This window comes from Phalacrocorax carbo, chromosome 2 (assembly GCF_963921805.1).
Source record: "Phalacrocorax carbo chromosome 2, bPhaCar2.1, whole genome shotgun sequence".
Taxonomy (NCBI): Eukaryota; Metazoa; Chordata; class Aves; order Suliformes; family Phalacrocoracidae; genus Phalacrocorax; species Phalacrocorax carbo.
In genome coordinates this window covers 124,815,987-124,843,531 of record NC_087514.1, presented here as the reverse complement: position 1 = coordinate 124,843,531, position 27,545 = coordinate 124,815,987, and the positions used below count along the sequence as shown (strand labels likewise).

At 40.8% G+C, this 27,545-nt stretch overlaps 1 protein-coding gene across 1 annotated transcript in view; it reads left to right on the top strand.

Annotated features, from left to right (window-relative positions):
* Positions 1–26,968, top strand: part of LRRC3B (leucine rich repeat containing 3B) — a 46,311-nt gene extending 19,343 nt beyond the window's left edge. Inside the window, exon 2 of the mRNA XM_064444243.1 lies at positions 25,722–26,968. Coding sequence (XP_064300313.1) covers positions 25,885–26,664 — 780 coding nt within the window. The 5' untranslated portion in view covers positions 25,722–25,884 and the 3' untranslated portion in view covers positions 26,665–26,968. The remainder of the gene's footprint in view (positions 1–25,721) is intronic.
* The last annotated feature ends 577 nt before the right edge of the window (positions 26,969–27,545 follow it).

Genomic DNA, 27,545 nt, shown 5'->3' with positions numbered 1-27,545 from the left:
TAGTTCTTTAAGTGGCCCACTCGATTCCCTATATGCTTTTTAATGCTAGGCTAGGTAGGTATGTTTATGAGTTGCCATCCTAGACTGCTTTCCCCAGACGTGTAATTTAGAAACTAGTGTTTCATTCATTACTGTGCTTACCTGGGTCTGAATCTCTGATTTTGTCTGTTGTTCAGCTTGCAGACTGATGACTCATTCCTTTGCTTCACTGGATAGCTGCACATGATCTTATCCCATTCTTACATGAGCTTTGGTAGTGAGCTAGCAAGAAATGTTTACAGCATTCAGGGTGAATAGCAATTCCACAGAGAAATTTATTTAAAAAAAAAAAGGTTGCTGTAACTAAACCAATATTTTTTTTAATCCTTTATCTGTTTTATTATGCCTCTGTTGGGCCTCACAGCATATGCAAAGAATGTAAGATGCTCTGCTACTTTCTAGCATGCATGGGAAAAGTCAGGGTGTGCAGAAGCAGAGTGGTGTTTCCAATCAGGAGCAGGGTGTAGCAAAACCACCAGAGACATCCATCTCAGCCTGTGGAAATGCATGTAAAGAAAGCAAGCCTAGTGGGATGTCCGCTGTATTTGCAGGAGTTGTCTGCAGAAGAGCAGCTTCTTCCATGCCATGTCCCCACATGACTTAGCAGCATCCTGTAGGTGTGAATGCCTGTCTCTGCAGCAGAGGATATACAGAAGATTAAAAGATTGGTGGTGGAGGGAAATATGGTGACTGACTCTCTATTCCTGGAATTGCACCCTCAGCACAGAGGACAGCATTAAGTATGTCCCAGATAGGCTCCTCACACTGCGTCATTACTGGGGATTAAGCCATTTTCCCCATGGATCCTGTACTCGGCAGAAAGCTTTGCAGGAAAGGAGAGTGTGCCTCCAGATTTAAACTTAGGTAGAAATCAGCACTTGCATAATAGATTAGTTCTTTATTATCCACCAGTTTCTTCTGTTCATTGACACAGGTTTCAGATACTGCACATGTTGATTTTTTCCTCATGCCATGTGGTCCTAACACATGGTGAAGGAAGGACATTCAGACTTGAATAATTTCATCTCCCAGAATCTGTCAGTTTTCCAGTGTCACTCTTTTTTTTTCTGCCTGGTATCTCTTCTGGTATTTTTATTTACTTTTTTAAAAATAGGACATTGAGTTTACATTTTTACCTTAAAACTGGTTGTTTCTGTTCACTACTAAAAGATATATTATTGAACTGCAATTGAAAGAATTACCAGGGTATAATTTTGCCCTTTGTTTTTCTTTTTTTTTTTTTTCCTGCTTTGCTAGGTCTGTGAAAACCACAAGTTTTAATTTCTCTAGGTAATTCTAACTTGTTCATTTTTCAAGTGTTTCTCTGCTGCCTTTGAATGCTAAGGGGGAATTTGTAGTAAAGGCTTGTCATGGAATTTGGAGAGTACGTTTATGCTCAGGGTAAATAAATAATCTGTTTCCTCATTTAGGTAACGGTCTCAGTTAGTGCTCTTGCTGATGGGGTCCTTTTGAACTAACATGGATTATTACATTGTGCAGAGTGCAACAATGAAGTGATACCAGGCAATATTTTTGTTGTTACCTGCTAATAAGTGATGCCCTTACGGTAGTTAAAGGCAGCATGAAGAGTTAACAGTGGGCACACTCAACCTGTCTTCCAAGTGTTGTGTTCATACCCTTTCCCTGTTAGCCACCTGGGACCTGTCTTCACCTAGTAACATTTCTTGTGACCATTTCGAGGGTCTGCTTGACCACAGTCTGTAAAACCCTTCTGCAGCCTGATTGCCAAGCTGTGTTTGCACAAGTTAGAAACTGGATGGTGAGGGTCAGAACTGGGATCTAAGGTCGATTTATTAGGTTCCTTCAGAGCACAAGAAAAACAACCTTTCTGTCACATTGCCTGTTGGAGTATCACTTACAAGCAGTGCCCTTCTCTGTTTTATTTAATAGTCTGGCTGCTGTTGAGCTTTTGCAACTGTGAAGTCAGTTGGATTCTTGTGTACCAGATTCTGTGAAAAAATTTTTGGCCAATGGTGACTGGTATGAAAGAGGAGCGTGGACTAATTCTGTTTAACAGCTTGTGCAAAATTATGTAGGAGTGTAAGGAAGAAACTGTCACTACTGAATCTCAGAAGTATATGTAAGGAAAATGTTTAGAATTCAGGGAGGAAGGAGAAAATGGTGTGCACAGATTGAACGTGAAACATTAAGTCCCTGTTCAAAAAAAAGAAGCCATCCAAATGCTGTTTGGGAAGTTGGTAGTTTTCAGAGAGCATGTTCTGTTGTAACTTGCTACTGATTAGCAAGTCTGTAAGGTTTTGGTGTGTATCATAGTTTTACCACATGCCATTACAGCTTGCTGACTCAGGTTAGTGAAATTTGCTTCTGTGGAGGATGAGTACCCTCACAGGACATGCACAAAGACGTTGGCTGATTGTATTCATCACCTTTTTGAGAGAGCTAAAATGTTCACTACGAACAACTTGTAAAGAGCAAAGAGCATTTCATCGATAGTGTTACGTGAACAAAAACTTCTTGGGTCATTTTATATGAAGCAGACCAAACAAAGCATGGTAGCTTACAAGTGACAAGTAAAGCAAGGCTTTGAAAAAACCCCATGGATTTAGCTTCTCTCAATATAGCAAAATATTTACTTAAGTGAGTGCGACTTCCATTTGGTGTTATAAGGGAAAATTTTCATACTTCATTTTTTCTCTTTACCGTAGTGTTGAGTCTTGCTTACTTTATGTAGTTGTGCATGGATACACCCGATTAATTAGTATTTTTATGAGCTATCTGGACATTTGAATTTCTTATGCATGGACCTATGAATTAAAGAATGCTACTTGAAAAAATGGTTTCAGATGAGATTAAATTAAAAGATCAGAGTAACTCATTATTGGCTCGTTTCCATAGATACTTTAATTGTATTTTTTTCCCTTAATATACCTAGTTTCCCTCTGTTGTTGTAGCTTTCTAATATTATTTCCTCTAGGGTTCTTTTCTGCATTAATGTTTGTGTACACCATTTTTTCATGGGTCAAATTAAATGAAAGGAAGATACTACAAGTGAAATAAACAGAGAAATAGGTTAGCATATAGAAACATAGAAAGCTTGTCTAGGAAATAGCTTTTTAAGTGGGTTACTCCAACTGGTAAAATTAATAAGGCTAACCAGAAAAGAATGAACATTTTTGTGGAGAAGGGTGAAAGACATATTAGGAGAAAGTTGTGAAACCCCAAGGGAAAATATACAAACAGCAGCTTTTAATATAATCTAGCCTTATGACCAGAAAGAACTGAAAAAAACCAAAAATTAATTGCTTCCTCGCCATCAGCCCTTTCCCACCGTGAGAAAAGCCATAAGCAGCAGTGAGTAAGCAGTGGTTGCCAGCCCTCAACGGCAAAGGCTGTGGGCAAGTATGTGGTGGGATGCCTTTTTTAGGCTTGGTGCCTAAGGAAACTTCTCTTCAGCATAGAACAGAAATAGAAATTAAACTTGTTTCCTTGAAATGTAAAACCAGATTGTTTAGGGCATTTAAAAGGAATTTGTCTGCTATCACTGCTATCAGTCCTTGATTTTTAAAGTTAGTTTTGTTACTGTGAACTTGAAAATTGAGATGCTGCTTTATTTTCAAGGCATGAACTACATGATCCCATGATGTGTAGATCCTTTGCTTCCATGTGGAGGTTATCTCCATGGTTAACTCCCTCTGTGGCTTTGGAAGAAAGCTGGTCAGCAGTAGTGCTCCCCTTCTCACCTGCAGATTGTCTGGACCTGTAGAAGGATGGAGCAGAGGTGGTATGCCTTGCTTCTCCAACAACTTGCAGCGCTTGAACTTTCTCCTTCAGAATGCAGCCTCCTGGGAACCTATGGGATTGCTATGTTAAGCAAATGGCCTGATAGGAAGTTTGACTGATACCAGGAGATGAAAACAGTTGTGCTGGCTTTGCTGGAAGATAGCAAGAAAAAGCCACCGAGAACACCCCCTGAGTGAAAGCAGTCACAAGATACCAAGCAGACCTGGAGGCTCTTGGTTTGGAAAGCTGGGGCCAGCAGGATAAAAGCCTTTTTTCCTTGAAAGGCTACAAAACCCAACCGGAGGCTTCAGGGCAAAGCTTGGTGGGTTGTTCCGGCAGAGTTCTTTCTCCCTTGGCACACATTGTATCTATTTCTGTATAGGGATGGGAATTGGCCTCAAATTTTCTAAGACAGGATTATAAATGAAGGATGGAAATATGTATTTCCTCTTACAACCCATTTGACTGACTTCTTAAAATTAATAACAAAGATTAAATTTTAGAAAGTTTGTTCTAACATGGCTCAGTTCAGCTCCTTCTGAATTCATTGGGACAGTTTACAGAACATTTAAGTACGGACAAAGTTCAGTGAGTTTGTTTTGTATTGTTTTTAAGCCTTCTAGCTGCAATTTATGGGGTTTTGTTCTGCAGTTTGGGTGCAGAGAACAGAATGAAAATTTGCCCTTGTTTTCTGGCTAGCTTAAGTGTCATTTTGGTGCTAAAAAGAATTTTTAAAAGGGCTTAAATTTTTCCCCCAACTTTTTTAAGGGCAGTATTCTTAAAACAGCTTGTATCAAAGTAGGCACCCAAATTAGTGTTTGATGCACTGAAATCAGTTAATCGCTTAATTGGTTCATTAGGTATTTATGAATTTATTTACCAAAAGTTTGGCTATGTGTGATTGGCTGTCATTTGAAAATCTTCTCCTTTAAGGAGTTCCTGAATAAGTTTGTGCATATATATTTGGGATATGATCATGCTGTCAGTTCAGTAATTCAATTTGTTGACTGCAGTTCAGTGACATAAATCAGTAAATATTTGCAGTTTTGGTCCTTTGCTTTTTAGAGCAAAGTTCTGGTCCTTTGCTTTCCAATGATGGTATGACTTGAAAAGGAAGAGCACTATTTTGATTTAGAGTATAATGTCACAGAGCAATACAATAATTGTGTATCTGCTGTGTTTGTTTGTGAATATAGCCATTTCTCAGGAAGCACTGTTGTTGTGGAAACAAGCATAAGTTTAATTAATGTTTTACACTCTGTGTCTTACAATTGACATTTTTAAAATAGAACATCTGTAATTGGACTTGTTTACCCACCCTAGTCAGAGTGGAAACTGTGCTCAATGGTGAGATGTTTCATAAACCCTGCCTAAGTGATAGCAAATATCTACAACTAAATTCTGGGTTTGGATTATGTGTTCATAACTCCCTGGTGCAAGTGAAGCACCCCATGAAGTCTCCTCTTTACCAACAACACAGATTGTACAGCCATGTGTAACATAAACAGGAAATAGAATGTGCTTTAGTAGGCCTTAATATTGTGCTGCAAGGCCTAGAATTATCTCTGTCTTAAGTTATACTGCTTTTGAGTATTTTTTCTTGAATTGTAGTTCTTGCACATGTCTCAACCTGCTTGGAAGTAATCACAGAATGGCTGAGGCTGGAAGGAACCTCTGGAGATTGCTTAGTCCAACCCCCCCTGTTCAAAGCAGATTGCTCAGGTACTTGTCCAGCAGGCTTATGAGTATCTTCAAGAATGGCGATGCCACAGCACCTGCGGGCAACCTGTTCCAGGTTTGACCAACCTCCCAGTAAAAAAAAAAAAAAAAAAAAAAAAAAAAAGATAAAAAAAAAAGAAAAACAATTTGTGCCCATCACCTCTTAGCCTTTTCCTGGGCACCACTGAGAAGAGTCAGGTTTTGTCTTTGTTATTGTTCCCAATCAGGTATGAACCTCACTGTTCACTTTAGTCTGTACTTCATAAGTGTGTCAATGACGATGTTATAGGAGACAGCATCAAAAGCTTTGCTAAAGTCAAGGTAAATAACATCCATTTCTCTTTCATCTCAGTGAGATGAGCCAGACGTCTCATTGCAGAAAGCTATCAGGTTGATCAGATATGATTTCTGCCTTCATAAATCCATGCTGACTACTCCCGATCACCTTCTTTTACTCTATATGTTAAGGAGATTGTTCGCAAATTTATTTGCTCATCACCTCCCCAGGGTTGATGGTGAGGCTGACCTGCCTGTAGTTTACTGCATCCTCCTTGAAAATAGGACTTTTGCTTTCTTGCAGTCCTTAGGAACCTCCTCTGATCCCCATGACCTTCCAAAGATAGTTAAGAGTGGTTTTCTGTTAACATCAGCCAGCTACTTCAGCACCCGTGGATGCATCCCCTCAGGACCCATAGGCTTGTCTATGTCCAGTTTGTTTAAATGTTGCTTAACTTGAGCCTCCTCTGCTGAGAGCAAGTCTTTGTTACTCTGGACTTTCTCACTGGTTGCAGGGGCCTGGGATTTCTGAGAACAGAATATTCAAGGAAGAAATAGCTTTCAAATTGCCATTTTTTCTGGTAGGAGTCTGTCCCTCTAGCTATGAGAGATATGCTTAATGTGCTTTAAATGCAAACCAGTTCTTTGCAGAATGTGTGTATTAAACAGCTTTCAAGTTTGCTGATAGACCTATATTTAAAGTGAAACTATTCATGTATTTCCATGATTGCAGTAAAAAGAAAAATTCTAGTGCACAAAGGAGTACGTACCTACCCAAAATGTGGATTTTTTTATTTGTGTTTCTCTCCTGTGTTGGCCTGGCTGAGTGCTGGCTGCACGGAGGTGTGTAACAGGAGTGACTACAGGCGGTGCAGGGATTTCAGAGATGGTTTTTATGTGTCAGAACAACAAGGTGATTAGTCTGCAGTCACGTTCACATTGCCATCGAGAGCTGTCATCTGTGCCTGAGCAAGGTTGTTTTAAGCTTGCATGGGTGTAACAGTCCCAATTTACAAGTGTTTCTGTGCAGTTGTCAAATAGGGAAAAGGAGGGAAGAAAAAAAAGTCAGGATGCTGTTTTCAGCTTAGCAGGAACCTGACAGCTCCTGAGCTCAACAGGATCAGGGTGCCAGGAGCTGCTGCCTCATGGGGCACAGATGCGGCTGTTGGTGGGAGGTAGGTTTTTGGCTCCCAGCTTCTTCCAAGCTCCAAGCCCAGCAGCAGCCTGGGGACCCCACCACTTACGGGGGTGTAAAGCACGGATCACTCCTCTCCTGCTGAGCATGTACTGCCAATGGCGAGCACAGGTTAGTCAGCCCTGTCCTCCAAAGAGAAATTGGACATCCCCACTGAGTGGAGCCAGAGCTGAGGAGCCACCCGTCTTTGGCAGTGTTCATCTACTGTTCTGGCACGGCTCCACCAGCTTTGAGTTATTATTAACTTTTTAAAAGCCTTTCAGTTTCTTAGGGTTCCTTAAACAGCTAGCAGCTCTTGGCAGGTTGCACGGCAGTGAGGACTCAGCCTAGGATCACATGAGGGCCTGCCAGGGTCACTCCTCATCCTGCACACAAGTGAGAATGGCTCTGGGTGGGAACCGTGGCACTGCCTCAAAACTAGTGGGAGGCTGCGGATGTTGCAGTAATTATTCCCAAGAGTAGCTGTGCCATCTTTTGAGCTGCTTTGTGCTGGCACTGTTATGCAATAAAGGGTGTTTATTTTCCTCCGCGTATCTTCCGTTGTTAATGCACCTTGTTAAGTCAGGGTTGCGATGTGTGTGTCTTGTTCATGGTAGACCATTCATAACATACCCACATTACATGTCTCGTCTTAGAAACACATCATATAGTCTCACCACAACCATCTGAGCTTCTGCTTAAGATCATTACAAAGATCCTGAGTACAAGCCCTGCCAAGCAGCATCCAATGGGGCCACTTTTTTCACCTGTTCTTAAGGGTCTGTAACCATTAACGCAATGAAGCAGCACCTTCTCTTCATTTATAAGAGAGCTGACTGAGAGCTCCAGGTGGAAGAACTGCTGAAGAAAAAATATCATCTTTTTAGTAAGACAGAAGAATGACGGTGTTATTTAAATTTTGTATTTTGTTTGGAATTTTTCATATTGTATAATGTTTTGTACAAATTGTTTTCTCTTGGGTTTTAAAAGTTTTTTTAAAAAGTTTTTAAAAGGTCATATGTTATAAAAATTACTTTCATAAAGTTTAATAAGAAAATATGTATGTTCCACTAACATTAAAAAATCCATTAAAGTGTCAATAACACCTTTGATAGAAATGCTATGAAAAATGCAGCAGAAATAAGAAATTTCTTAACTGAAAGAATTCCACTGTAAAGGGAAAGATGTGAAATTAATTTTTTCTTTTTCTCTTCATCCACCACCACGTTTTGAGCCATGTGCACATTTTAATGACTAAAGGTAGAATGTAGAATTCTCCCTGGGGAATACTGTAATAACTTTAAGTAAAATAATTATTAGCATGTTATAAATAGGCTATTTTTTCTCTCATCTTACTACTACATGCATTCTAAGAGAAGGCTAGTATTTCTTTTGTTGCAAATAAGTGATTGTCCTATTAATCACAAACAAATCACTCATTCTTAACGAAGTTGTTCATGCAACCGTAAAAGTAACTTCATAATATGAAATGGTGGTCTGGTGGGTTAATATTGTAAATGAAGTTATAAGACACCTCTGGGGCTGATGGTTGATTTTCCCACTTCTCCCTGTTTGCAGAGGTGTTTGCATCTGCAGAAGTACATTTCAGTGTTGCAACTTCAAAGACTTTTAGAATGGTTATTTGCAAGATGACAGGGGATTTTTGGTGGAAAGAGAAAGGAGAAGCTGTACATGCCAGCGAAAAGGAAAGCAGGTGAAGTGACATGTCGTAATAGCTCTTTAGGACTTGTTGAGACTCATGCCCTGAGTAACCACTTGCTTGCCAGCACACAGCCACCTGGCTTGCCATAGCGCAGTCGTGCTGTGGCCACAAGCACACGTTCTCCTCATTCTCTGTGGTGGCTGTGAAAGTCAGGAGACTACCTCGATTTCTCTCTTCACACTCAGCACAGGCATGAGGCTGAGGTCTGGGGCAGCCCTGCTGATGAGGGCACATGTCCACAATGGTAACAATACTGGGGAACTATCAATGCCATGGCTATGAATGTCTCCCTTCTGTGCTCTGGGGAGATGCTTTTGAGCACAGAGCACTGTGAGAGCCCTGGTGGTGCAGTGACACGTGGCTATGTCAACACTGGCTGCTTTCAAGTTCAGATAATCTATCAAGGATCAGCTTGAAAATTGGTTGACAGCACTGCGTTGACTGAGGTTTAATAGTGGATTGTTCCTCAGGCTGACAAAGGTTGCAAGGTTTGAAATGTAGGTTTGCAAGGATGGGCTCCTCTTTGCAACTGGAGATGGAAAATCTGACATTTTTGAGAAGCATCCTTTTGGGATGTGGAAGAACTTTCTGTGGACCAGAACATGAATAGCACTGAAGGTGTGTATGGCACCACTGCGCTGTGTCAGTTTAGTCCATCTTATTGTGTGTAAGCTGGTCTGTAAACTTCACAGTCCAGTAAAGGAGGGCAGGGCAGAACTGGAGGGTATTTTGGCTGACTGAAAGCAAGAAGGGAAGGAATCAGTAATGCAGGAGATGCTCCATTGTGAACCAGCTTACAGAGATGGGACTAGCATTGCTGCAGCACTGTGGCACTGCATCTATGGCAACTAAGGGAAGGAGAATGAGCAATGTAATATTTCCTGTGGTGGGGAGTGTGACGAAAAGAGATTTGAAAAAGCTGCTGTCAAGTGATATGGTTTGCTTTACTATTTGTTTTGCCATTCTCCATAGTATGTAGACTGGGACTTGATAATGGTGTTGCATAGCCCATTTAGACTTCTTTGGGTGTCCTGAACCGTTGACTTGTGTTCAGATGAGAGATCTGAATGCATAAAAGAGGTAGAGGTGCCTTTGAAATTAAATGATTTTTAAAAAGAGGGAGAGGAGGGGAGGCAATTAGCAGGATGCTTTTCATTTCTCTCTCTCTCTCCCTCTCTCTCTCAGTGAAAATGTGTGGTAGATACAGGGTAAAATTATACCGTTGTACGGGTCTTTTACTGTAGCAGTGCATCTCTTTCTGCCATATTAGTCAATGGGAAGCGGATGCTGCTGGTGGTGGGCTGATTCATGGCCTGTTATGTAGCTCCTGGAAAGACTGTATAATTTATACAACTTGCTCCTGCTTGGCAGTTTCACTGGGCTCCAGGTTGCAGGTTCATGCATCGGCTCACGAGCCAGTGTGGTCTCTCACATGAAACTCCCATGTCTGGCTTCCTCCTTTCACAGCGAGAGCACAGGCATGACAACAGTTTCTGTTTCTCATTCTTATTTCCTCTTCCTGCAATTCCACAGGCTTTTCTGACAGCCTTGAATGTTCCTGTAGGTACCACTGCTCTTCTACCCTCTGCCTTTTTGTTCTTGAATTAGTAGTCCTGCCAGTGAGACAAAGACTTTCTCTGTAGCTGGGCCATCTCTATAAAAAGCCCCTAAATCTTAATGTTTGTTTCTGACAGAGGGAAAAAAAAAAATAACAGGTGAGTGGCTTTGAATTCATATGCTTTCATTTGGGGGGGAAAAAGAAAAAAAAGGGGTTAAGCAAGTGAAAAAAAAAACCTAACAGGTAAAAATTAGTCTTAATATCAAAAGAATTCTCATTTTTTGTTTTGTCTGCCATTTATTTCAGTGTGTGTGTGTGTCTCTCTCTCTCTCTCTCTTTTTTTTTTTTTTTCTTTTTTTTTTTTTTAAGAAGGGAGGGAATTGTTTCAGGAGAGGAAATAATAGTCTTCTTGTCTTGTTCCACCTGCTACCATCCAGACCATTTTGGGGCAGTGTATGGACACAAGTGACATGCTGGCAGACAAAGCCACTGTCATAGTTGTGCTCAACACACCTCACTGACAGCAGCTACTGTCTCAGGAACTGGAGGAGGAGGGTGTACGTGTGCCACGTGCCAGGGACAGATTCCCTTTGCTCTGACATGACTTTTATACATCTTGCTAGAAATGAGTGGGTTAGTGACCAGGCAGGGATCACAGGTGACACGGTGGGGCTTGGCACACCAAATTTAACCTGAGGACACATGGCCTCTTATGCTGACTGAGAAAATTCAGCTTTATGGCTCTTCTGGAATCAGACTGAAATGAGACTGGTAGTAAACAACTTCTGTGCTAATAGCAGGGTGCCTTAGCGTGCAGGTGGTTTGGAACAGAAGCAAGTGCCTTTAAGCATTGTTTTATGGTGTTGTGCATTTCAGACTGAAAAATGACCACAAGCTTTATTACTTTAATATTAACGCTTTTTCATTACTCTCTCTCTCTGTGCCCCCTCCCCTGCAAACTACTGCATTCATCCATTATAAAGTGGCTCTTTCTTTTTTCCCCTTGTCTGCCATTTTACACAGTGTGAGGCTGGAGAGGCAGGTGGGTGGCAGGAGGGACAGTTGAGGACATCATGGCACTGCGTCTGTTGCCAGACGAAGCCAAAGCCCAGGCTGCTGCCGGATAACCTGTTGAGGTAACTCACAAAGCCCTCAACAATAAAAGCATCCCTTCTGCCATGGCTGCTGCTTTCTAGTCACCTGAGAGGTGACTGCACCTCTTACGAGGGCTTCTCCCATTAGGGTTTTCCGACCTCCCTCCTACTTTTTGATGGCAGGGGCTTTGCAGCACAGGTATTGGTATCCATCCCTTCCCAATGCTTGCGATCAGGTATTTCCACCTCATTTACCACTGAGGGCTGTGTGCTAGGATGTTTTAAAATTGGGAAACAAGTAGTAGTGATTTGCAGGACCAAATTTGCCCTGCTCCCCCCGCAATTTGGAAAAATGGTTTAAATTTTTTTTTTCAAAATCCTATTCTTATGTTCTCTTTCCCATTCTATATTTGTCAAGTTAAGTTTATCTTGGTGCCAGTACCAGCTGTAACCAGAGTTAAATTAGCCCTCCTGTTAGCTCTGCTTGGTTTTCACTTTTCAACAAGTCTTAGTAAAATACATCATGTCCCACTTGTCTTTAAATTTCATTATCATGACCTAACTTAATTTGCTATAAATTATTTCTACCTGAGCTTCTTCAGCTGTGAACTTGCAGCCGTCAGTGTCTTGCTCATTGGATCATTGCCCAGCTAATCCAGATTTTTTTTTCTTCACAACTCCTACTTTTTGTATCAGCTAGCTCCGCCAAAGTCAACTTGGCTGTATAACCTCCGTGGGGACACACAAAGAGCTGATGTATTCCTGTCTTTAAAATAAGGGCTTTATTGAACTGAGTTTTAGTCTCATCCTGTTGTGCTCTAGTGCCGCTAATAAAGACCTCTTTTCCCTTAGAATAAAAGTGACCTCAATGGTTTGTTCTCATCTTGGAGGCAGCCATTGCAACACTTTCTTTTGGCTCTTCCTTTCTTTTCTCTTCTCCTTGGGAGGAATAACTGACTGACTAGAAAATCTCTGCTCACTCAGTATCATGTTTTTGTTTTTTAGCACAGCTAGATTTCATGTCTCATAAAGACTGGTGTTTATTTCCACTGAGAAATGCCAATCTTTTTTTTTTTTTTTTTTTTTTTTTGCTTTAGAGCTGTTCGTATTATTTAGCAATTGTTGATAAACAACTTTTATTTCAGCCCCCTGATCATTGAAGGCTCGCCTCTCACCAAGCTGCTGTGTTGCAACCAGGCTAAATATTTTTGCTGAGTAAGGGTCAGAGAACCCTTAAAATTTTCAGCCTCCTACATCAGTTGTAATAACAATTTGCTATGATCCTATGTCCTCAGAAGAGAAACTTATACGGCGTGCTTTTTAGGACTTTGGAAAAATAACTGCATGGTTTAAATAAAAAAAAAAAAAAGGATTTTACCTGTCTTCCTGGGAAGCCTTAGGGATGCTCCAGAGCAGTCATTTCTAAATAAAAACATGCTGATTGTTGCTTAGGTGGAACATATGTAATTTGCAAAGTCCTTTAATGGCAGCTGAGGGCCTGATGTAACTCACCAGCACATTAAAAAATAGGCAGTTTTTCTGACTCTCATTTGGAGACAAGTGGTAACATGCATCTGTTTATGGTGAGCAGTCTAACATTATCTTTCGATATAGACTTTCGTTTGAAAACAGACACTCTTGCTTGGTGGGTGTCTAGATACTGGTGGAGCAGATATTTCTACTAGAGTAGTTTAACTGTTATGGTGGATGTTGACAGAATTTACTTTTCTGGGTGCACTCAGACTCCACTGAAGGCATCGTGTTGCCTCCCAGTACAGGATGGTACAAGAACAGCGGGTACAAAAGGTACTACCTTGGGCACACATCAGGCCCCTCAGTTTTGACATACTTCAGTCTGACCTAAATTATAGGCTCAATATGAGGTTTACTGGTAAAACGACACGTCATGTGATAGGCAGGGGGTCAGATTAGATGATCTAATGGCTCCATCTGGCCTTAAACTCTTAATTAAGGAAATGCTGCCAGCACAAGATGGCACTGAAGCTTTCTGCCACTAGATCTCGCTTACTTGGGAGATCCTCAGCTGAAGCAGAGCTGCAGAGGTTATATCTAGGCTAAGTCTTTTCCTCAGCCTCTAATGTTGGTAGCAGCCGGCAGAGCTAAAAGCGAGTCCTGATGGGAAAGAGCTAGTCTTGCTTTCGTGGAAGTACAAAAGCCCTGTGTCTAACTCTTACAGACTGTCACATGTTCAGCTTTTAGCGCTAGAATGATATCTAAATATGAAGATATAATCTATTATTAGCCTAGTACTATGGCATTCATTGAAAAAAGAAGAAAAGTTTCTCCGGCAAGCTGATGAAAAAGAAATTACAGATATTTGAAGCTGCTCATGGATTAAAATATTAAAAGTGGGAATGTGGTTTTCGTGGTGGGTGGTTTGATACAGTAGAGGTTTTATGATACCTTTGCTGGACACCTTTGGTGCAGAAACGGGAAGTATAGATGTGTGTGTTGTTGTAGATATGCCTTTTGCTCTCTCAGCTATGCAAGTGGCAGTGTCCAGGTTTAATAGCTGTTGACCCAGCAAAACCATCAGTAGTCACTGATAAACCAATTTCTTCAGCAAGCCCAAATGGCTTTTAGTTAAGTCAGTGTGTCACTTGATTCTACAAGATCACTTGAATGTCTTCTTAAAGTTGCTTAATTGCTTATTGATCTTATAATTATTCCATACTTGCTGTTTCTTTAGCTATTTTCTGAAATGCATTACAATTTTAATTTATTTAGTAGAAGATTGTGGTTTTGTGGTGTTGAGTATTCACTTCTAAGTTTAGAGCTTTTAATTGGGAATTTAAAACTTTTTTTGTTTTCTTTACATACAAATGTTATTAATTTTATTTTTCTTGCATTTTTCTAAATCAGATACTCTACTTCTGCATGCCTCTTAAAGGTCCTGTTATTATACAACTGGCATGTTTCAAAGCACAAGCAGCTGAATTATGAACTGCTGAGGTACTTTATTCTAAAGTGCTGTCCCTTATTGCTAATTTAGCTTATGGTGTTTTCCCCCCCCCTTCAGATTTTTTCATACAAAGTAATTGCTCTGAAAGTAAGCTCTTTCTCTTTGTGGTCTCATCTTGTGGATATTAATCAGATTGTTTCATTTTAGTAGTAGCTTCTACTGCTCTGGCTTCTTTGCCTGCAAATTCCTTGTGCCACAGATTATTGTTCTGTGTTTATGTCACTGGGCAGTTGTGCATGGAGAGAAAGAGCCTTGGTGTCCTGTGGTGTAACACAACAGGGTAATCTGGATCCCAGTTAAAAGCAAGAGTATGTGAAAGTGGATACTAAACTGCCACTGTGGTACCGCCTCTGCTCATATCTGCATTTCCTTCTGAGGCGTCTGACGCAAGAGATGGTCTCATCTGCAGTGACCCATCGCGGTCCTGGGAACCTGCTCTGTGGCAGAGGGTCAGCTAGAAGAAGGAACTTTGTCATATTCTGCTTCGTTCTCCTCTTCCCTCCCCCATCTTACTTCGGAGACTGTAACACATCATATTTCTTCTAGGACTCCCTAGTGCCCAGGTATCTGCTGCCAGCAGCTGTCTTACTGGCTGCTTCGTGCAATTGTTGTCAACTTAAAAAGCCGCTAGCATGTTCCTTGCTGAATGGTCCCTTCAGGTTTCCATGCTTATTTCTGCCTTGCTGACTTTTATTATCAGCACAGCTTCCCTAATTACAACTTCTCTCTTCCCACTGCCTACCGAGTTGTAGGATCATTTGGATGAACCTCAAATGAGCCTGAAGATAACAGTATGCAGAACCAAGCAAGTACCCGTAAAAGTAGAAGACAGGTCTCTGGATGGTCTGAATCTTGCTTATCTTTGCAAGGTGGTACCTTAAAAGCCTGTTAGTTTCTGGAAACATAATTTTTGTTACCAGGGGTTAGATTTACACTTTGCAAAATAAGAATGAGATTTTCAATTGGACAAGGACACCATCTGCAGTCAGCAGATGCAGTTATCAAGATTAAATTGCAGGACTTGTCACTGATTATGCTGGTAATCATTGAGGTGATCAGTGTAATTATCTTGAGATCAACAAGACATTTTCTCTGATATAGTACTGCAGAATTAAGTTGAAGGAGCATCCATCATTAGCTGCTGGGTAGAGTCAGGGTATGGCTCAAACCAACCACTTGTCTTTTTCACTTTGATCACATTATTTTATAATATGGGAGGAAAATAGATAAGCGAATACTGTGAAATTGACCTTTTATGTTGAAAACATTTTCCATTGGATTCATCAGATTTATTGAAAACCTACTGCATTGCCTAATCGTGAAAGGCTCCTAGGCATTCACTTCATTAACAGACTTTAGAACAGACTTTAGTCTGGGTCTCTTTACCTGAGGAAGACAAAGTATTTCCACTTCGGGTTATTTTAAGGTTTCACAGTATATTTTTTATCTAGTATAGTTCATATGGAGGATTGACTCAGCTGCTGCTGGAAAGGGGTTTCTTGCCAAACAGAATGGTTGTTGATATTGTCATAGAAAATGTGACCGAGACTCGGTAGCGTATAATCCCAAACTCTAAAAATGTTTTTTACTTTACTGCACACTAATAATTAATCTAGAAACAAATGATACAGCTTTGGAGACCTCTTTACAGTACTTTGTAGTGGAGCATTTCCCTTTGGTATCTGTAATTTGGTTCTTCATGTTCTTATATAGTGGTAAAAAATCCATTTTGTAGATCTGTTTGCTGAGGGTATCTTAAGCTTTTGTTTATTCTTCTATAGATTGTCAAGACAATTTCTTGCAAATATAGTGATAAGTGATGTTCAGGAGATTATGGTGTTTATCTTATATCTTATGCCTTTCATTTTTAACTTTGTTCATGTTGCCACTACATATGCACTGTAAGTGTGTGTAATGTTTTGTTTCCTTTTTCAAATGGCATAGATAAGCATACAAAATACTGTTTGTATTTCCCAGCAGGGTACATTGCTCAGGGAAGGAGCGGGAGCCTTTTGTAGTCGAAGTCTTATGAAGAGGATGCAGGAGATAACTGGGAAAAGTAGGCAGCACTGAACATCATCTAAAAAGCAAGTGATGGTGACGGTGGAAGAATAAAACCATGTTCAGTCTTTGGTAGGGCTTGAAAGACAGATGTCTAAGAGCATCCCCGACAGCTGTTCCTTTAGCTTCCATCAAGCATATCAAATTTCATTCCAAGAAATGTGCTGCCACAGAGGACTTCCAAGAGCACATCATCATAGGAAAAATAGGAGATAATTGGTAATATTTTACTATTATTGATCTGTTGTTGTATCTGCTAAGCTTCAAACAATTATTTATCAGCTGACAGTTATAAAATAATTCCTGACTTGAGATGAAAGGGAGAAAAGTAAAATATATTTTTTAACATGAACCCAACTCATCAGTCTTAAAGTGCTGATTCATTTGCCCACACAGTATAATTAGGTAAGCTGTTAATCTGTAATAAGGAGTGATACATTCAGTTATCTCATAATCAGAAAGTAATTATAGCTTAAAGTGTTCATTTTGCTTTTCTCAACCATTTTATTACTCTGTGACTGTTAAGAGAGGGTATTTGTACCTTAAGATCTGTAAACTTTCACCTACGCAGTTTGCTTCTGCAACTGGAAGTGGTTTGCTGTGAGCAGTTGTTAGAAGGATGTCTATACTGGAAGGATTTTGGGAACAAAATGTCGACTGGCATTCTGAGTCCTGTCTTAGGGGAGAATATTATAGTTTGAGTACATTTGGTGTTTCATTAGATAATGAATCCATTATGTAATTGGAGTTCAGGCTCACCCTGATTAATCATGACATTTCAATTATTCATTGAATCGGTGATCTCTTGCACCCCTTTTTTCCCACCTCATTTGCTCTTGGCTTCTATTAATTTCTTTCCTTGCTTTAGGATTTCATCTTGCCGTGTTCTGAGATCCAGAAAGTCTTCCACTGCCAGAGACTTTCATCTGGGAATTTAAATCACCTGGCACCTGCAAACAGCTCTTAGCATCTCTCTGGTTTGGTGTTTCATAGCATTTTAACAGCCTGCCTTTAAGGTAGCTGTGCTGCAAAGCAGCCAGGCAGCCGCACCGCATTTGAGGAGTGCCAGGGAGAGATGCGTGAAAGACAGAGGTTGCCAGCATCGTGGGTCCCAAGACTGTTGTTTCATCTGCTAAATTGAATTTCCTGATGGTGTCCTGGAGCCACAGAAAGGGTCAAGTCCCCCAACTCGGTGTCTGCCTGTGCAGCTAGCGAGATTGCCCTTAGCTGCCGTGTGCCACAGTCTCTTCCCCACTGGCAGTACGCAGGTGGTGGTTTTTTAAAGGATTGTATTTGTCTGGAGGAATTCACTTGGTACCCATGAAATTTGTTGCTCTGTAGCACGCAGACAGCACAGAGATCTGAAGCAGCTGTTATGTTCTCCTTTGGGTCCTGCTGCTCCTGCTCAGCTCCAGCTCGCAGGTATCTTCACTTTCTGGCTCGGTACCCACTTAGTCAATCACTTTGCCGTGGTGTAGCTTTATCATATGTCCATAAGGAAGTGAACAAAAATACCTTTTTTTTTCTTTTAATAATTACTGTTGTATTTTATACTGTCACTTTTGAGCCATCATCTAAATCCTGGAACAGATTTAGAATAAGATGTAGAGAAAGAAAGCACAGCTTTTTTACATCAATCTTCTTGTGTTTTTAAACAGCTGCGGTCAGATTCAGCCTGCAGGTGTTGGGTAGCCAGGCAGGACTTAAGGGACGTTTTTCCCCCGATGTGCACAGACTCTGACCTCCAGGGGCTCAGCTGCTCACAGACATGGCACACATATACAGGACAATCCGATGTGTGTCTTACTTGAAGGTCTGTACTAACTGGTAGTATAAGATTGATGAAGTATAGGATATATGGAAATAGTTCTTCCCATGGATACGTTCCCTGTTTTGATTCTTTGTAAATATGCCATCTGCAGTTATTTGGGAGTAGTGGTGGCAAATCTATTTTTTTGGTTCATGTAAAAATATCCTGTCCTCAGCCCTTTAGCAGGCTGGACTGTTTGGGTGGGCTAATCACCTGCCTTTAGTCTCCAGCTTATGGCTATCTTGTCAATAATAATGACAAGGTAATATTTTTGGATATAAGCTAGTATATGGCATTTTATTACAATATTAATGGCAAAAAAAGAGTACAAAGACATAAAATATATCTCTTTATGGTTGTGGAGAGTAAGGCAGGTCTGTGTGCTCTAACAGGCTGGCATTACAGGAAGAAGAGTTTAAGGAAAACAATCCATTAAAAAGAGGAGTATTTTCTGTTTCAGTGGGTAATTTGCTAAACCTGATTTAACATAAAAGTATTCAATATGGCAAAGTTAAAACCTTTTTAAATAGAGAATAGGAGACTAGATTCATCAATGAGCGTCTTTTCTATAAATCAACATTGTCAATGTCTTAAAGGGGGGGAGGGGTTTATAATAATGTCAGGTTTTTCAAATCTATAAAACATCTCAGTAATTGCCTTGAAGTCAGATAAAACAATTATGTTTTTACAGTGTTCTATTTTAATTGATTTTTTTAGTTATAACATTTTAATTTTTATTCAAAGTACAAGTTTGTTCTAAAGGTTATCTAAAAAAAGAGCCCCGTAGGAGTCTTTATTTCCAGGGCTTTTCTAATTCTGCTGTTTGCACGCAAGAACATTGTTACTCTGAAGGTTAGGAGTTTTCTTAGATGGGGCTTGAAAAGTCAAGCTGTTTTTTAGGGATCTCTTGAAGGCTTATGGGGTGCGCAGCTGAAGCTGAGTGTTTCATTTGAAGGTGGTAGAGCTGCACAAATGGATGTGAACAGTTTATAGACTCGTGTGTGAGTTGTGTGGGTTGTACATGAGGAGGACGTGTGCCTTCCATCTGCGCTCTGGAGGGCCAACAGTTGCTAACAGGGACACCTTTGGTATTAACTGAAAAAACAGTTGCATTTGTGGTGGACTCTGTGATCCCAAGGACTGTGGGGCACTGCGGTGCCGTTTGGGATCTGCTCTCAAATGAGGGCTTCTCCAGGTACTGTGCCTAAAGTTAGTAGCAAGGTCATTTAAGTTTTCCAGCTGTACATCATCAGAAGCATGGTATGGCTGGGCAGGTGAACTCTACACCAGACCCTACAATCCGCATTCTTGGGAAGCTGGGTTGTACACAATATTTTACAATTTTTTGGAGGTTGAAAAGTGACAGATCAGACAGGTTAAGTGCAGTCGTGACACAACCAACAGGCCGCCCCCTGTGGTTGATCTGTTGGCTTCTTCCTTTTGCCTCTTCCCTGTTCTTGCTTTCTTGTTTGAGCACGTAAGCTACAGTAGCAAGAAATTTGTCTCTAATCATGGCACCTTCAGTAACCACAAGTACAAACTGTGCATGCAGATGCGGAGCATCTTTAGTTAGCTGTGACCCTTTTGACATTGCTGGAGTAACAGACGCAGTCTTTTTTGTCAAGGAATCCAGCTTTGAAGACGAGATATTATTCTAGTACCTTACATTTATTGATAGGGAAAATGGAGTTGCTATCACGGAGGTTCCTTCACAGTGAGATGTATGTGCCATGCAGCTCTCTTTGCACACAACAAGAGGATGGTATACTTGCTCAAATGCCAGTGAAGACATAATTTACCATATGTAATCTGCATAGATTATCATGCATGAGATGGAAATACCGCTTAGCATAGGAGATCAGCAGTGAAAATCCTTTGTAGCCAGACTTCCTGACATTAGAAGCCACATAAAAATCTGTAGGTGGCTGACAGCTATTCTCTCACTTCCATACTGTGCTCCCAGACTTGACGCAACAAGCTTGCCTTGCTCCTGTGCCCTCACTGCTTCCCCCAGGATCCCAGTGCTACTGCAGTTGCCCTTAACATCACTTACACTGTTAGGACACTGCTGCAGTCCCTCTTCGACTGCTGAGCACCTTGCATACTTATGCCTTTTGGTTTTTGTAACTCGTTTCGTGCCATGGCTTTGTAATCCCATGCAATCTCTGAACCTAACCAGGCAGATAAAAACTTCCCGTACAGCTGGGACTGTTCCCTGCCCACTGACAGTACTGCACTCTCCAGTTCTTGAGGTTGGGCTCCAAGGGGGCAGATGCAGCTGACTGGCCTGATCAGTTATCTGTCAGATATCTGTGATCAGCCCATCAGCCCCTGGAGTGGGAATAGGGAAAAAAGAGGGAACACTGCATAGGGTGTAGGGGCAGGAACATGATGGGGAGAAGAATGCCTCCTATGCTCAAAAAGAGACTGTGCTTCAGATGCAGCTTAATGTCATAGCACCTTCTTTTTTCTCAGCATCCCATGACATCACATCCCAAAGGAAGAGCATCTTCAAAACCATCAGCTATATTTATCCAGTTGTTATTGCTAGAAGAGCACATTCTACACAGTGCGTGTGGTGGTTGGCTTAGGGAACCAAGTGGTTTTTAGGATCATGTCTTTCTTCATTTTCCTATCTCTGCTTGTTTGTGAATGATAACAACAAAAATTAAAAATCCTCCCATCTCTTATCACTGAAGAGTCCATATGATCTGTGGTAAAGTGAAGGCCAGTGTGGTACTGACTGCAGAGAGCTGCTGCAGATTTTTCCCCATCAGTGTTTGACCACAAGCAAGACAAGTGATGATGCTCTGTGTGAGTTCTGGGGGTCTTAGGCTGGCATGGACCTGTGTGATGTTTTTCTACAGACTTTATTTGTGGCCCACATTGCTGTGATTTAGGACAGAAATCATCCCATGAAGATATTTTTATTAAATACATTGGGTCATGGTCTCATCTTCATTCATCATGTGAGATCTTGCTTGATGAATAACTATCAGGGAAAGGGTGATGTTTTTGATCCCTCCTCAACAGAAATGTTCAGGAATTCACCTGAAAATGTCTGAGAATTCAGGTGAAATTCAAAGTAAAAGCATTGTAATATTGGAGGAACTTGAACAAATACATTTGGCTGTTACAGGTAATTTTTGTAGTGCTCAAGAGTAACCTTTGAAGCACCCTACTGAAATGTAGGTACACAGTGTATGGAGAAGGCATCTGATGAGCAAGCAGGCAGTGAGTCTCTCTCTCTCTCATTTGGAGGATAAAAATTTCCAGGAAGAGTGTCATCAACAAGGGGCTCTGCTGACTTCAGCATGGTGAACATGCAAGGTGATCTGGACCATTGAAGGTGCCTGTGTTTGAAATATTACAGGCAGGATACCTCTTAAGGCTGATTTTGGTCTCCGCTTTAGAGTCCTCAGCATTGGCTGGCCTTCAAATACAGAGGACTGGAAGCTGCTCCACTCTTGCCTTTTTTATGGGGCAGAGGCAATGTGGACGGACTGTGACGAACTACTCGCAGATGTGTGAGCATTTGGGTAATGACTGAAGAGCTGCCATCTGGACTCTGAAAGTCTCTACACCATAGTAGAAACTGCTTTTATTTCCCCTTGCCATTCTCTTTTGTTAAGTCTGCTAAATCTGACATCTTAAACTATATATATGATTGATTCTTTTTTTTATGCATGTTTTGTTGTCTTAGCATTGTTCTAAACAACAAAAACTCTCAGTCTGACTGTTTCATGATGTCACTTTTATGCTGTTCTCTGTGATGCCTATACTCCTGTATCTTGCTCTGAGGACAAAACAGCGTAAGTTAATACTGAAAGTAGTCTTGTCATGGACTTTCTATGTGACTTGGCTAAGTCTGCAGGACGTTTTTCCAGATGGGTAGTTGGAGGAACTAATGCTTCCCTACATAATTTCTTGTGGGGAGGAGTTATTAATCAAATACCTAATTTAGTAGTATTGCATTCAGGTGCTAAGATACAGTCTCTGCACCTTGCTTGCTGAAAACGCAAACACCTGCGAGTACCTGACACCTGAAGAAAATGTGCTTTCCTTGAGGATTTCAGGATTAGTACATTTTCCTACACTGTTGGATGTTTGTACTGAGTGAATGGTCTTGGGGGAGCATGAGAAGAAGAAAGCTTGAAAACCATTTTAAATTGCAAGACTGTAAAGAATTATTTTGTGCGATCTCTCTGTAGTTTTATTGCCCTGCAATATTTGACTTGTATGTTAGGTTTTCTATGTTTGTACTTGTATTTTAGAAATGTACACAAAATGTCTTTTTATACCATGCTGTTACCTGTGCTTGTAGTATTGCTGTCGTTTCCCTATGCCTTTAATTTATTTTTCATGTTTTTTTTTCTTTATTTGCAGATTTCTAATTCATATATATTTTTTAATTCTGTGTCTTCCATCCATTTCTTTGTAGTCTTTAGTGTTTCTGTGTGGTGTGTCTCTCTTGTCTTTATTCCAACTTTGTTACCTTCCTCATTGTTTATTGTGTTCCAAGCAAAGAAAATTAGATAGGTGCTCAAGAAGCCAAAAACTTTCCTTTTGGTATTACAGATGTGCAGATCCTAGTTCTCTTTTTTTTTCTTGTTGCAGTCGCTAGGATGCCCATGAGTCGAGAAAGTTCTTGCTGAAAGTGTCCTGGTGAAACCCAAACCTCAGATATCCCTTAGATCAGATATTCTCATTATGGAAGTAAACAAAGCTCTGTTTCCTCTGACCGATGCTCAGTCCTGTTGGGTTGCTTCCAGTTAATTCACTGAGAATTTGCTGAGCTTTATTCTTGCTCAGCTAAGTTTTGCAGACTGGGTTGTTAATTATAGGTTTAAACTTGTATTTGCTCTTTCTAACAACTTAAAACATCTGGAGTTTTTCTCCCTCTTTATCCATTTACTTAGTTATCTCTTTTGAAAGAGGCATTGCTTCATTAAACACTTTCCTGCTTAGTCTGTAATGATCCTACTTCTTCCACTCTAAACACATTAATACATTAAAGAAAAAGTGCTTCATTTGTCTTCAGTGGGATAAAGACATTCCACATTGTCTTTGGTGCATGGGGCCTCTGATGCATGATCTTTGGTGGCATAGCTGCGCTGTGGAGGACTCCAGGTGTAATTCCAGGTTGGCAAGAGGTTTTTTAGTCTGTAATGTAGCAAATATGAGATGTAATCATGACACTCTGGTGAAAATGGTGTGATTTTTACCCTTCTATGGAATTAAGCATCTAATTCAGCTCTTTGCTCTTTCACCCTGGTCCATTCCTGTGATAGGATTCCAGCAGCGTTGGTAGAAAGCCACTGTATACAAGTAGTCAGTGATGAGATGCTTATTCTGTGATGATGAGTTGGACCACTCATCTACTCTTTTGGTGCAGCACAGCAGTGGGACACATAAACGTGAAGGGAAAAGAAAATAGGTTGCTGTTTTTCCAGGGAATGGACCTTCTTGTGGTAGCACCCAGAGCTGTGGGAGGGAAGAGCAGATTGCTACCTCGGAGCTGCCAGGGGGAGCAGCTGCCAGTTCCAGCTTGGCCTCCGAATAGGCTGCACATTTTAGCAAGCACTTAGCACTTTTAGGCAGGCTGGGAAAAAACAACTTCTGTAACTTGTCTCCTTCTGTAGCAGATTTCTATCTGATCTGAAGACCAAGCACTGCAGTGACCAAATTGCCACAGGGGGAAATGGCAAGGATGCACCCAGTGCAACGGGCTGCTTTCACGTAAACCCCGTTTCTTCCACAGAGGTCCTGCAGGACTCTGTTGATTGTGGAGGTGCTGCCTCACCTCCGTTTTCTCAGAGGGAGCTTTTCATGCTCTGCTTACTTCCCTTCTTAATGGTTTATGTTTCCAGGTTTAACTTCACAAATTCTTGTTGCAAATAATTTCCTGTCTTTTTAATTTTAGAGTAGAAGATTTCCATGTTCTGCAGTCCAAGTGTAAACTTTCTGTTTAGGTTCCAGGACCATCTCTCTCAATCAATAGATCAGTTGAAGAGTAGTCATGATACACTACTGCTCTTTGCTGTAGTTGTAGTGAGAGTGTGCTGAGCTCTTGCCATCCCCGAGCCATAGCAAAGGAGTAATCACATATAATATATTTTGTTATTAAGATGTTTTGATTTTTTTTTTCTGAGGGGTTATTGACATACTAAGCAAAAGGGTTAAATAAAACTTGAGCAATGGATTTGAAATACTGCATAACACATCTGATCCGTGTTACTGTGATGTGCCAGAAACTGCAGTTAGTATGTGAGTTCTGCAGGCAAAAATGATTGCAATGCAATTTCTTCTTTTTCCTGTAAAATCACACATATCCTCCCTGCAGAGATTTTGTTGTTCAGTGGTCTACGCTCTGGGTTTGGGAAAAAATATATTCATTTATATGTAAATACAACCTGAAGGCTACAAATAGCCACGCTGCTGCAAAGACAGAGGGCATGTACATGAAAACAAATGGACCTGTTGCGGTTAGAAAATTCATAGTTTACCATAATACAGGGAAAAAAATAAATTAGGTTGTCTTTGAAACCTTATAGGTCAGCATTTCAGACTTCTGTGTTTGTGCTCCAGTTAAAGGAGAAAATGGAAAAGCATCTGGATATTTACTATTTTTAAGCCAACTTGAGAGGGGAGAAGCAGAAACAATATTTTTCATATGTTCTATTAGCAAATTGCATGCCATGAATAAGCTTCTTTTTTGTTTGGCTCATACATAAATTTGTGTGAGTTTTATTTGGTTTGGGGAGGTGTGAGTTTTTTGCAATTGTTACATTGCTTTCTTTTTCTTTATGTTAAATGAAATGAAAGTTTTCAAGAAAACTGGAAGTAGAAATTATTTCTGTGGTGTCTCACAAAATATCTAACAAAGTGTCTCAAAAAATGCTGGGAGGTACCAGAAATCCAGTGATCAAAAGCAAAACAGAAGGAGGCAGGGTCACACAAGGAGATGTTGGATGTTTGTGGTGTCATGCAGCAGCATTTGGTTTACCTAATTTTTGTTTCTTGATACAGGAAGAATATTTCCTTGCTGAAGTACTTTGATTTGGACTTAAAATACCATAAATTACTTTGAGTTAAGTTCACATTAACCACTGCAAATTCCTCACTTACCTGTCACTGTTGCTGGACATCCAACTCCTACCTCCTATTAAAGCGTCTTCTACTTAAGCAAGGGAAAATGTGATTTAGTTTTATAGCTGTTTTAGAAAAGTCTGTGATAAAAATAAACCAGTGCCTCCTCTAAGTATTAAAGCCCAAACCTGTGCAAGCTGTAGTAAGTGTAGTCTATCCTCTTAAGAATGTACTAGGGATTTATGTACTGAACTCAGATTAATGCTAATAGGAGTTACCTAAATAAATCCTCTGGTGCAATGATAGGATAATAGATCATTTATTTAGTGTTGCACTTCATGTTGAATTCATTTTCTTTCTATTTTTTTTAATGAAAAGAAAATAGGGATTGGAGTTTATGGTATAAGGAACTTGTTTTCCTTCCTTTCTATAGGTGTGCTTCTAAGAAGAGTATTGACCATGAGGAAGCCCACATGTTAGTCGGTTTTTACTAATCCCAACGAAGAAAATGAAGCCACGTTTCAGCTTTGCCAGTCCTTTTCCTACCACTGTTGGCTGAATGAGAAGTGGTCGTGTGATTATGCTGACACCCCAGCATGCATTTGGTAGACCTGTGGTTAACTCGTTCCCTCTCCATGTGTCTGCTCTTACAAAGTTTTGTCCTCATGATACTGTGCTTTCATTCTGCCAGTATGTGCCCGAAAGGCTGCCTCTGTTCTCACTCCGGAGGTCTGAACGTCAGCTGTAGCAATGCAAACCTCAAGGAAATACCCAGAGATCTTCCTCCAGAAACAGTCTTACTTTATTTGGACTCTAATCAGATAACATCTATCCCCAATGAAATTTTTAAGGACTTGCACCAACTGAGAGTCCTCAATTTGTCAAAAAATGGGATTGAGTTTATAGACGAACATGCCTTTAAAGGGGTGGCAGAAACCTTGCAGACTCTGGATTTGTCCGACAACCGGATTCAAAGTGTGCACAAAAACGCTTTCAACAACTTAAAGGCCAGAGCCAGGATTGCAAACAATCCCTGGCACTGTGACTGCACGCTGCAGCAGGTGTTGAGGAGTATGGCCTCCAACCACGAGACGGCCAACAACGTCATCTGCAAGACTTCTGTGCTGGATGAACACGCGGGGAGACCGTTCCTCAATGCTGCCAACGATGCCGACCTCTGCAACCTTCCTAAAAAGACTACCGATTATGCCATGCTGGTCACCATGTTTGGCTGGTTCACCATGGTGATCTCATATGTGGTTTATTACGTCCGGCAAAATCAGGAGGATGCAAGGAGGCACCTTGAGTACTTGAAATCCCTGCCAAGCAGGCAAAAGAAACCAGACGAAGCTGATGACATTAGCACTGTGGTATAGTATTCTGAATACAATGACTGCCTTTGTGATGGAAACTAGATTTGGATGACACTAAAACCAGAGGTTTACTTCTAACATTCATTGTAAACATTAAGACTTTTGGGGTTTTATTCTGTTTAACCAAATTACGCCACTGTTGAGCTTTCTAACAAAGTTTTGTCTGGATGGTATACTTTAATTATTTCTCTGGTGGTATCCTAAAGCAAGTGAACTAATATGTAAACATTAGTTTAGACCCATTCCACTATTTAATAACGAAATTTATTTTTTTAATTTAAAAACCAAATAAAAGCTTAAATTTGAACCATGTAAAACAGAGTAATTTTTTGATCAGAAACCTGTCCAGTGCCAGAGCATGCTGGTTTGATCAGTGCTCACGAGGTGGAAGAGAGGAGCAATGACAAAGTGGGCTGTGAGAAGTCCAGGAGTGTAGGGTCCCTGAAGGGCGCACTTCTCCCCCTGGGGTGCCTGGTGAAGAGCTGGTGAATGGTAGCCCATTTTGGGGGCTGCTTGCCATGATGGAGGGGCGCAGACTGGGGAGAGCAGAGTGCCCTGACTCCAGTTGTAGTGGACCAAAACTTGGGTAAGACCCAGAGGGCATCTTGGCAGTGCTGGGGAGGAGCCAACATGAAGAAGGTGCATGCAGGACATCAAAGAGAGGTAAGTGAGGAAACGTGGTGGGTTTTCATCTTAAATGCACTTACTGCCTCCCATGAGCTTTAGGCAGATGTCCCCAGCACTGGGGAGGACAGCAAGAGAGTGAGAGCAAACCTAGTGTACTGTTCAGACTACAGTACCACTAGTGATGGAGAGGACAAAAAAGCTAAATAAAATTAGTATTATTAACCTGTATATTGCTTCGTAACTAAAAGTGGCTTTAT